The sequence below is a fragment of the Pelobates fuscus genome, chromosome 1 (assembly GCF_036172605.1).
Source record: "Pelobates fuscus isolate aPelFus1 chromosome 1, aPelFus1.pri, whole genome shotgun sequence".
NCBI classification, from domain to species: Eukaryota; Metazoa; Chordata; class Amphibia; order Anura; family Pelobatidae; genus Pelobates; species Pelobates fuscus.
In genome coordinates this window covers 469,684,698-469,697,366 of record NC_086317.1, presented here as the reverse complement: position 1 = coordinate 469,697,366, position 12,669 = coordinate 469,684,698, and the positions used below count along the sequence as shown (strand labels likewise).

Below are 12,669 nucleotides of genomic sequence, written 5' to 3'. Positions count from 1 at the left end.
ATCCTCAAATCTGATTCTTTTCTCCATGAAGTGACCTTTATATAACAGGTTTCAAGTAAACAATATAAGGTCCCGGGCTTGCCAACAACCTTCTCTTCTTTATTTATAATATATTATTCTATGTATTATTACATCTGAAATACAGCTATATAGCTTGTACACTATTTTTTATTTTTTTATTTTTTTTCCATTTTAAATGTTTAATAGTCATTCGTGGGATGATAGTAGTACACAGGGTACAGCTTTTATTAATTCAATATGCGTTATCAATATTATTATTATATTAATATTATCAATATTATTGTGTTTCTCTTTTTTCGTCCCACATTGCTTATTGCCTATTTGTAAGGGATATGTGATTTTTTTTTTTTTTTTTTAATTCTTTATTTTTGTCGTGCACGGTATTACAACAGGCTTGTTCAGCCACAATAGCAGTCACAAGCAGCAAGGTAACGAACAGTTAAAACATAACGTGGCATATGAGTATACAGCACAATTTTAGTTTTGTAAGAGAAAAGAAAAAAACAGACATTGCTTTACATATGTTTCAAGCCTAGCTAAAACAATAATCAATGAAGAGATGTACATCCTGCTGTCTAAAATTTTCAAAAGATAAATTAACTAGCTGGGTAAGCTCAGCGGGAGGTACATAGTGCTTGGTATGTTATGATTCGTTTACGCGCTAATATGCACTGCAGAGTAATATTAAATAAAAATAAAATGATAACACAAACGATTAAGTATATGTAGATTAATATTAATGGTATATCTTAGATGCTTGACATAGAAAGGACACATCCAATTTATAAAATTTTGGTGTTGACAGCACCTGCCAGAGGGTACAAGCTAACTTAGCAGAGACCTGCAGGCAAATGGACAAGTATGAAAGTACTCAAGGTGTTGCAGCTTAAAACAGAAAGGCATATGGCTGTGATTGTAGGGGCTTAGTGTGTTGCAGCTGGTATCCAGCATGTCCCCATAGTAAATAGAACCGGACAGCAGGTAAACAGTTAAGGGACCTAGTTGGGCTCAGAGTGCAAGGAAGACAGGGGGTAACAAGAGTTAGTGTGACAGTCTTTCCACATCTAGCAGAGTAAGGCTGATGGGACCCCCTGTGGCACCTGTATCGCAGTTCACAGTCACCCTATACCTTGTAATGGTACAGCAAAGTCCCTGCCCGCCCTGGGGCATGCCAAGTTTTGAAAGTCTGATGCTAGGCAGCGTGGTTCACCGCTCAGGGTTTGATCTCTCCGAGGTTTGTTTGGCTTGAGCTTGCTCCATGTCGGCTCCCACCTCTCTGCGGCTGCTGGTGGGTCTTTGCTGGGTCGGCGTGTAGTAGAGCCTCTCTGAGGTGGGTAGGCGGGTTTGCGTTGGCGCTGGACTATAGTAGTTGCTGGGAGTACCGGAGGTCTTCGGTGCTGTGCAGAGGTAGGGCACTTATGGGTCCGACTTTGCGTTTTCTTTTGCTTGTGCAGGGATGATGCGTGGAGCCCAATCCGCCCTTTCATCTCTGCAGGGATGTTCATCTCTGCGGGAGGTTTCTTTACACTTCGGTGTGTGTGGTGATGCAGGCGAGTCTCGGTGCTCGTGTGGGTTAGAGGCCGGGAGGGTTTTTGCTTCTCTGAGGCGCCGTTTGCTACTGGTTGCACCTGGCGAAGTCTGCCCGGCGGGAGGGGGGGTCTGTGTTTGCGACGCCATTTCTGTGCTCTCTTTCCCGCTTGGTTTGTGCCCTGAGGGCGTGGGCTCGTGAGTGCCGTTACTCGTGAGTGTGCCGCTGGGCCTTGTGTCGTGGCTTGTCGGTCCTCTATTTTGCGCCAGAAAGCCTCGAATATGGCGTTGAGCCGTGCCAGTGTATCTAGTCCATCTGGAAGGTTAGGTGGACCGGTTACTGTCGGCTTCAGTTTGGTGTTGGTGGGTCTCATTTGGAGGCGCTGCTCCGTTGCTTGGGCTAATCCTCTTGGGGCCGGGATGACCCCCGCCGGCCCATAGGGGGGGAACAGGAGCCCTTGTACGTGTTTGCTTCTGTGGCAGGTCGCTGGAAAGCGGCCGTCTTCCCCGCGTCCGCCATGCTTGTAGGCCGCAGGCCTCGTTTTGCCGGGTTATGTCCCATGGGCTTTTTGTCTTGCGTCAGCTTGTGCCCCACCATGTCACCTCTCTGGTGGTGGCACTTCTGCCTCGATTTGGTGCCGTTTTGTGCCTGGTTTTGGCTTTATTTCAGTTGCCGATGCAGGAGCTCCCCTATCTCGCATCCACTCGGCTCTGCGGTCAGGCCCCGCCCCCCCTTGTACACTAATTTTAATGTCACTTGCAATATAAATGAAGTACTGGATCTAAAGCTATACCTTGTAAGTGCTCAGACCTAAATTTCGATGGACAGCACAATCTATGAAAAAACTAGGCATTCAAATCACTGGCCATCTCCTGGACACTCTCACTGATAATCTAGTAAGTTTATGTTCATGGTTTATGACTTTCACATATCTGATCCTTCATATCTTTTTATCCCAAAGTTCTCTCCTTTAGTTTTCATCTCTAATTAATTACCCCAATAGCCCCATGTCTCCCCACCCATAATAGTGTTTTATCTATTTATTTATTTTCTAACCTCAGACCTTATATTTCAGACTGGGCCCCTTAAAACAGCATTAACACCCAGCACTCCCAAGCAACCAAGTCCTGCAGAATCTTCTGAGCAGAGGTATCATCTCTGGAAGATTGCCCACCCTACCCTCCCCACACCATCCCACCCCACCCCATGGTCATCAACTTACATATAGATAGTGCACATCAGCTGGTTTCCTTAACACACCAATCAAGTCACTAAACCTCTCCTCACCTGAAATCCTCTAACACACACTGCATCCTTACAATGGTTTAAACACTCATTGATATTTGTGTGTGTGTATATATGATCTACATATCTATATAATGCACATTTTCTCTAATGTTCTACCTTCTATTTTTCACTTTAACACTAGCTTCTCTCATTACTAAAATATCCCTATCCTTTCGCTCACCTGTCCCTGGCAACACCATCATCATTACTTCCACCTTACTCCCCTCCCCTCTCTATTCATCCCATGCACTCTACACATATCTTTCCAGCCTATCTCCACCAACTCCTCCAAAATCCACTCTACATTAGTGATGTCGCGAACATAAAATTTTCGGTTCGCAAATGGCGAATGCGAACTTCCGCAAATGTTCGCGAACGGGCGAACCCGGCGAACCAGATAAAAATGGTGGGTGGGGGGACCTACCGTCCTCCCCCCCAGCCCCCACCCCTGAGTGGTGGGTGGGGGCCCTTAAAAAACAATAAGGGGGGGACCTACTGTCCCCCCCGGCCCCAACCCCTGAGCGGTGGGTGGGGGCCCTAAATAAAGAGAGGGTGGGGGACCTACTGTCCTCCCCCTGGCCCCCACCCCTGAGCAGTGGGTGGGGGCCCTAGATAATAATGGTGGGGGGGGACCTACCGTCCTCCCCCCGGCCCCCACCCCTGAGCGGTGGGTGGGGCCCTAAAAAAACAATAAGGGGGGGACCTACTGTCCCCCCCAGCCCCCACCCCTGAGCGGTGGGTGGGGGCCCTAAATAAAGAGAGGGGGGACCTACTATCCTCCCTCCCGGCCCCCACCCCTGAGCGGTGGGTGGGGGCCCTAGATAATAATGGTGGGGGACCTACCGTCCTACCCCCGGCCCCCACCCCTGAGCGGTGGGTGGGGGCCCTAAAATAACAATAAGGGAGGGACTTACTGTCCCCCCAGGCCCCACCCCTGAGCCGTGGGTGGGGGCCCTAAAAAAACAATAAGGGGGGAACCTACTGTCCCGTCCGGCCCCCAGCCCTGAGCGATGGGTGGGGGCCCTAAATAAAGAGAGGGGGGGACCTACTGTCCTCCCCCCGGCCCCCACCCCTGAGCAGTGGGTGGGGGCCCTAGATAATAATGGTGGGGGGACCTACCCCCCCCGGCCCCACCCCTGAGCGGTGGGTGGGGACCCTAAAAAAACAATAAGGGGGGACCTACTGTCCCCCCCGGCCCCCAACCCTGAGCGGTGGGTGGGGGCCCTAAAAAAACAATAATGGGGACCTACTGTCCCCCCCGGCCCCCACCCCTGAGCGGTGGGTGGGGGCCCTAAAAAACAATAAGGGGGGGACGTACTGACCCCCCCGGCCCCCACCCCTGAGCGGCGGGTGGGGGCCCTAAATTAAAATCCCCCCCCAATCAAGGTGACTAGGGGTCCCAAGCCCCTAGTCACCCCCCCACCCAAATACAACCTACCTACCCCCCTCACCCTAAAAATAGTGAGGGGGGAATAAAATAACCTGTAAAAAAAATTAAACTTACCATTTGACGTCTTCTTTTTTCTAAAATCTTCATTTTTCAGCCCCAAAAAAGGCCAAATAAAAAGCCATCATACGCTCATTTCCAGCGACAAGAGCTCGGAGACGGCGAGCAGCTCAGTAATCCCACAAACCGCCCAGCACACGAGAAACCATGTCTAAGGGACCAGCAGTTGGTATTGATCTTGGCACCACCTACTCTTGTGTGGGAGTCTTCCAACATGGCAAAGTAGAAATCATTGCCAATGACCAAGGTAACAGGACAACACCAAGTTATGTGGCCTTCACAGACACCGAAAGGCTCATTGGAGATGCTGCTAAAAATCAGGTTGCAATGAACCCAACAAACACCGTTTTTGATGCCAAGCGTTTGATTGGCCGCAGATTCGAGGATACAGTTGTGCAGTCTGACATGAAGCACTGGCCCTTCAATGTTATAAGTGATGGAGGCAGACCAAAGGTCGAGGTGGAATACAAAGGTGAATCAAAATCTTTCTATCCAGAGGAGATCTCTTCCATGGTCTTGGTGAAGATGAAGGAAATTGCTGAGGCTTACTTGGGCAAGACCGTGTGCAATGCAGTAATCACTGTACCAGCTTACTTCAATGACTCTCAGCGTCAAGCTACAAAGGATGCAGGCACAATCTCTGGTCTCAATGTGTTGCGTATAATTAACGAGCCAACTGCTGCAGCTATTGCTTATGGCTTGGATAAGAAGGTTGGAGCAGAGAGAAATGTGCTTTATCTTGGAGGTGGAACTTTTGATGTCTCCATCCTGACCATTGAAGATGGTATCTTTGAAGTAAAGTCAACAGCTGGTGACACTCACTTGGGTGGAGAAGATTTCGATAACCGCATGGTGAATCACTTTGTCGCAGAATTCAAAAGGAAACACAAGAAGGACATCATTGAAAACAAGAGAGCTGTTCGCCGTCTCCGCACTGCCTGTGAACGTGCAAAGCGTACCCTGTCATCAAGCACTCAGGCTAGCATTGAAATTGATTCCCTCTATGAAGGAATTGACTTCTACACCTCCATTACAAGAGCTCGTTTTGAAGAACTTAATGCAGATCTGTTCAGAGGAACCTTGGATCCAGTTGAGAAGTCACTCCGTGATGCCAAACTTGACAAATCACAAATTCATGATATTGTTCTGGTTGGTGGGTCCACTCGTATTCCTAAAATTCAGAAGCTGCTTCAGGACTTCTTCAATGGAAAGGAACTAAACAAGAGCATAAACCCTGATGAAGCTGTTGCCTATGGTGCAGCTGTACAGGCTGCCATCTTGTCTGGTGACAAGTCAGAAAATGTCCAGGATCTTCTCTTGCTTGACGTTACCCCTCTGTCACTGGGTATTGAGACTGCCGGTGGTGTAATGACCGTCCTTATCAAGCGTAATACAACAATCCCCACAAAGCAGACACAGACCTTCACCACATACTCTGACAACCAGCCTGGTGTGCTGATTCAGGTGTATGAAGGTGAGAGGGCCATGATCAAGGATAACAATCTGTTGGGTAAATTCGAGTTAACTGGCATCCCTCCAGCTCCCAGAGGCGTTCCTCAAATTGAAGTAACATTTGATATTGACGCGAATGGCATTCTCAATGTATCTGCTGTGGACAAGAGCACAGGCAAAGAAAACAAGATCACGATTACAAATGACAAGGGTCGTCTAAGCAAGGAGGACATTGAACGTATGGTCCAAGAAGCTGAGAAATACAAGGCTGAAGATGAGAAGCAGAGAGACAAAGTTTCTTCTAAGAACTCCTTGGAGTCCTATGCTTTCAATATGAAAGCAACTGTGGAAGACGAGAAGCTTAAAGGAAAGATCAGTGACGAGGACAAACAGAAGATCATGGATAAATGCAATGAGATAATCTCCTGGCTAGACAAGAATCAGACTGCTGAAAAGGAAGAGTTTGAACACCAGCAGAAGGAACTGGAGAAGGTTTGCAACCCTATTATCACCAAACTGTACCAGGGTGCAGGTGGCATGCCTGGAGGAATGCCTGGTGGTATGCCAGGAGGCTTCCCAGGTGCTGGTGAACACACCGGTGGATCATCTGGACCCACTATTGAAGAGGTCGACTAATCCTAAAATGTGACAATATTCCTTGGGTTTTCTCGTCTCTATTCCTCGGACACTTTGTATTGGCTGTTCAGAATTAATTCCCATAAGCTGCTGTAAAGTTATTTTCAGGGGCATTAATACTTGAAGTCACTCCATAATGCAGGAGAAAAGAACACCATTGCACTTACTCACTGTACTGTAAACCTATGGGTCCAGACGAATAAAATCCTCCTTAATTGGCAAAAAAAAAAAAAAAAGCCATCATACCCGACGAACTTAAAATAAAATAAAAAACCTGAGCGCAAAAAAAAACCTGACGAAAATGAAAAAAAACGAGCGCAAAAAAAAATCCGTCTTCACCCATGGAGGGCTCCGCGCAGACTGAGCTACGCAGGGCGGGGCAAGGCTTATAAAGCCTTGCCCCGCCCTGCAATTAGGCTAAGAACACTCTGATTGGTGGGTTTAAGCCAATCAGAGTGCTCTTTGTCATTTTACACAGCGTGGGAAAGTTCTTTGGAATTTTCCCACGCTGTGTAAAATGACACAGAGCACTGTGATTGGATGGCTTGAAAACCATCCAATCACAGTGCTCTGTGTCATTTTACACAGCGTGGGAAAGTTCTTTGGAATTTTCCCACGCTGTGTAAAATGACACAGAGCACTGTGATTGGATGGCTTGAAAACCATCCAATCACAGTGTTCTGTGTCATTTTACACAGCGTGGGAAAGTTCTGTGGAATTTTCCCACGCTGTGTAAAATTACACAGAGCACTGTGATTGGATGGATTTCAAGCCACCCAATCAGAGTGCTTTGTGTCATTTTACACAGCGTGGGAAAGTTCTTTGGAATTTTCCCACGCTGTGTAAAATGACAAAGGGCACTCTGATTGGCTTAAACCAGCCATTGTATAACAATTGTATAACAATGTTTGGTATTTAGTGAATATTCCTCTATATATTCCCATGTATAACAATGTTTGGCATTTAGTGAATATTCGACTATATATTCAGCTGTATAACAATGTTTGGCATTTAGTGAATATTCCGCTATATAACAATGTTTGGCATTTAGTGAATATTCCCCTGTATAACAATGTTTGGTATTTAGTGAATATTCCCCTATATAACAATGTTTGGCATTTAGTGAATATTCCCCTGTATAACAATGTTTGGCATTTAGTGAATATTCCCCTGTATAACAATGTGTGGCATTTAGTGAATATTCCCCTATATAACAATGTTTGGCATTTAGTGAATATTCCCCTATGTAACATTGTTTGGCATTTAGTGAATATTCCCCTATATAACAATGTTTGGCATTTAGTGAATATTCCCCTATATAACAATGTTTGGTATTTAGTGAATATTCCCCTATATAACAATGTTTGGTATTTAGTGAATATTCCCCTATGTAACAATGTTTGGCATTTAGTGAATAGTGCCCTGTATAACAATGTTTGGTATTTAGTGAATATTCCCCTATATAACAATGTTTGGTATTTAGTGAATATTCCCCTGTATAACAATGTTTGGCATTTAGTGAATTTCCCCTGTATAACAATGTTTGGCATTTAGTGAATATTCCCCTGTATAACAATGTTTGGTATTTAGTGAATATTCCCCTGTATAACAATGTTTGGCATTTAGTGAATATTCCCCTGTATAACAATGTTTGGCATTTAGTGAATATTCCCCTGTATAACAATGTTTGGTATTTAGTGAATATTCCCCTGTATAACAATGTTTGGCATTTAGTGAATATTCCCCTGTATAACAATGTTTGGTATTTAGTGAATATTCCCCTATATAACAATGTTTGGCATTTAGTGAATATTCCCCTGTATAACAATGTTTGGCATTTAGTGAATATTCCCCTATATAACAATGTTTGGCATTTAGTGAATATTCCCCTGTATAACAATGTTTGGTATTTAGTGAATATTCCCCTATATAACAATGTTTGGCATTTAGTGAATATTCCCCTGTATAACAATGTTTGGTATTTAGTTAATATTCCCCTGTATAACAATGTTTGGCATTTAGTGAATATTCCCCTGTATAACAATGTTTGGTATTTAGTGAATATTCCGCTATATAACAATGTTTGGTATTTAGTGAATATTCCCCTGTATAACAATGTTTGACATTTAGTGAATATTCCCCTGTATAACAATGTTTGGCATTTAGTGGATATTCCCCTATGTAACATTGTTTGGCATTTAGTGAATAGTGCCCTGTATAACAATGTTTGGTATTTAGTGAATATCCCCCTGTATAACAATGTTTGGTATTTAGTGAATATTCCCCTGTATAACAATGTTTGGTATTTAGTGAATATTCCCCTATGTAACAATGTTTGGCATTTAGTGAATATTTCCCTATATAACAATGTTTGGCATTTAGTGAATATTCCCCTGTATAACAATGTTTGGTATTTAGTGAATATTCCCCTATATAACAATGTTTGGTATTTAGTGAATATTCCCCTGTATAACAATGTTTGGCATTTAGTGAATTTCCCCTGTATAACAATGTTTGGCATTTAGTGAATATTCCCCTGTATAACAATGTTTGGCATTTAGTGAATATTCCCCTGTATAACAATGTTTGGCATTTAGTGAATATTCCCCTGTATAACAATGTTTGGCATTTAGTGAATATTCCCCTGTATAACAATGTTTGGCATTTAGTGAATATTCCCCTGTATAACAATGTTTGGTATTTAGTGAATATTCCCCTGTATAACAATGTTTGGTATTTAGTGAATATTCCCCTGTATAACAATGTTTGGCATTTAGTGAATATTCCCCTATATAACAATGTTTGGCATTTAGTGACTATTCCCCTGTATAACAATGTTTGGTATTTAGTGAATATTCCCCTGTATAACAATGTTTGGCATTTAGTGAATATTCCCCTGTATAACAATGTTTGGCATTTAGTGAATATTCCCCTGTATAACAATGTTTGGTATTTAGTGAATATTCCCCTGTATAACAATGTTTGGCATTTAGTGAATATTCCCCTGTATAACAATGTTTGGCATTTAGTGAATATTCCCCTGTATAACAATGTTTGGTATTTAGTGAATATTCCCCTGTATAACAATGTTTGGCATTTAGTGAATATTCCCCTGTATAACAATGTTTGGCATTTAGTGAATATTCCCATGTATAACAATGTTTGGCATTTAGTGAATATTCCCCTGTATAACAATGTTTGGCATTTAGTGAATATTCCCCTGTATAACAATGTTTGGCATTTAGTGAATATTCCCCTGTATAACAATGTTTGGCATTTAGTGAATATTCCCCTGTGTAACAATGTTTGGCATTTAGTGAATATTCCCCTGTATAACAATGTTTGGCATTTAGTGAATATTCCCCTGTATAACAATGTTTGGCATTTAGTGAATATTCCCCCTATATAACAATGTTTGGTATTTAGTGAATATTCCCCCTATATAACAATGTTTGGTATTTAGTGAATATTCCCCTGTATAACAATGTTTGGCATTTAGTAAATATTCCCCTGTATAACAATGTTTGGCATTTAGTGGATATTCCCCTATGTAACATTGTTTGGTATTTAGTGAATATTCCCCTGTATAACAATGTTTGGCATTTAGTAAATATTCCCCTGTATAACAATGTTTGGCATTTAGTGAATATTCCCCTGTATAACAATGTTTGGTATTTAGTGAATATTCCCCTGTATAACAATGTTTGGTATTTAGTGAATATTCCCCTGTATAACAATGTTTGGTATTTAGTGAATATTCCCCTGTATAACAATGTTTGGCATTTAGTGAATATTCCCCTGTATAACAATGTTTGGTAATTAGTGAATATTCCCCTATATAACAATGTTTGACATTTAGTGAATATTCCCCTATATAACAATGTTTGGCATTTAGTAAATATTCCCCTGTATAACAATGTTTGGCATTTAGTGAATATTCCCCTATATAACAATGTTTGGCATTTAGTGAATATTCCCCTGTATAACAATGTTTGGTATTTAGTGAATATTCCCCTGTATAACAATGTTTGGTATTTAGTGAATATTCCCCTGTATAACAATGTTTGGTATTTAGTGAATATTCCCCTGTATAACAATGTTTGGTATTTAGTGAATATTCCCCTGTATAACAATGTTTGGTATTTAGTGAATATTCCCCTGTATAACAATGTTTGGTATTTAGTGAATATTCCCCTGTATAACAATGTTTGGCATTTAGTGAATATTCCCCTATATAACAATGTTTGGTATTTAGTTAATATTCCCCTGTATAACAATGTTTGGCATTTAGTGAATATTCCCCTGTATAACAATGTTTGGTATTTAGTGAATATTCCCCTGTATAACAATGTTTGGCATTTAGTGAATATTCCCCTGTATAACAATGTTTGGCATTTAGTGAATATTCCCCTGTATAACAATGTTTGGCATTTAGTGAATATTCCCCTGTATAACAATGTTTGGTATTTAGTGAATATTCCCCTATATAACAATGTTTGGTATTTAGTGAATATTCCCCTGTATAACAATGTTTGGTATTTAGTGAATATTCCCCTGTATAACAATGTTTGGTATTTAGTGAATATTCCCCTGTATAACAATGTTTGGTATTTAGTGAATATTCCCCTGTATAACAATGTTTGGTATTTAGTGAATATTCCCCTGTATAACAATGTTTGGTATTTAGTGAACATTCCCCTATATAACAATATTTGGCATTTAGTGAACATTCCCCTGTATAACAATGTTTGACATTTAGTGAATATTCCCCTGTATAACAATGTTTGGTATTTAGTTAATATTCCCCTGTATAACAATGTTTGACATTTAGTGAATATTCCCCTATGTAACAATGTTTGGTATTTAGTGAATATTCCCCTGTATAACAATGTTTGACATTTAGTGAATATTCCCCTATATAACAATGTTTGACATTTATTGAATATTCCCCTATATAACAATGTTTGGTATTTAGTGAATATTCCCCCTATATAACAATGTTTGGCATTTAGTGAATATTCCCCTGTATAACAATGTTTGGCATTTAGTGAATATTCCCCTATATAACAATGTTTGGCATTTAGTGAATATTCCCCTGTATAACAATGTTTGGTACTTATTGAATATTCCCCTGTACTTAATCCACCAATCAGAGTGTTATGAGTCAAATTACACAGCGTGGGAAAATTCCACAGAACTTTCCCACGCTGTGTAAAATGACACAGAGCACTCTGATTGGTGAATTTCAAACCAACCAATCAGAGTGCTGTGACAGGTAAATGTAGAGACTTACCTGTCAGTCTCTTCATTTACCTGTCAGAGCATTCTGATTGGATGGCTTAAACCCACCAATCAGAGTGCTCTGAGCCTAATTGCAGGGTGGGGCAAGGCTTTATAAGCCTTCCCCTGCCCTGCAGAGCTCAGTCTGCGCGGAGCCCTCGCCGGGTGAAGATGGATTCTTTTTTTTTGCGCTTGTTTTTTGTTTTTTTATTGCGTCGGTTATTATGGATATTTATTTGGCCTTTTTGGGGCTGAAAAAAGAAGATTTTAGAAGAAAGAAAACATCGAATAGTAAGTTACTTTTTTTTTACAGGTTCTTAGTTAAAGGGACACTATAGTCACCTGAGCAACTTTAGCTTAATGAAGCAGTTTTGGTGTATAGAACATGCCCCTGCAGCCTCACTGCTCAATCCTCTGCCATTTAGGAGTTAAATCCCTTTGTTTATGAACCCTAGTCACACCTCCCTGCATGAGACTTGCACAGCCTTCCATAAACACTTCCTGTAAAGAGAGCCCTATTTAGTCTTTCTTTATTGCAAGTTTTGTTTAATTAAGATTTTCTTATCCCCTGCTATGTTAATAGCGTGCTAGACCCTGCAAGAGCCTCCTGTATGTGATTACAGTTCAATTTAGAGATTGACAATTATTTAAGGTAAATACTCGAAACTGTCCCATCTCACCTTATCAGATCTCTCTCCACTTGTCTCGTGCCTTCTTTAACACACATCTTCAACTGCTCTCTCTCTTCTGGCATCGTCCCTGCTGACCTTAAACATGCCACTGTAGTACCTATACTAAAAAAAACATCCCTCGACCCGTCCACCCCCTCTAACTACCGTCCCATATCCCTGCTCCCTTTTTCCTCAAAGCTTCTGGAAAGACTTCATTTACCCATGTGTCTAATTTCCTCAATTCCAACTCTCTCCTTGACCCCCTTCAATCTGGCTTCCGCCCTCTC

General features: G+C 41.8%; 1 protein-coding gene across 1 annotated transcript; it reads left to right on the top strand.

Annotated features, from left to right (window-relative positions):
- The first annotated feature begins 4,419 nt into the window (after positions 1-4,419).
- LOC134572504 (heat shock cognate 71 kDa protein-like) lies at positions 4,420-6,667 on the top strand. Its single transcript, XM_063431507.1, has one exon. The coding sequence runs from the start codon at positions 4,491-4,493 to the stop codon at positions 6,429-6,431; it is 1,941 nt and encodes a 646-aa protein (XP_063287577.1). The 5' UTR covers positions 4,420-4,490; the 3' UTR covers positions 6,432-6,667.
- Positions 6,668-12,669: the final 6,002 nt, after the last annotated feature.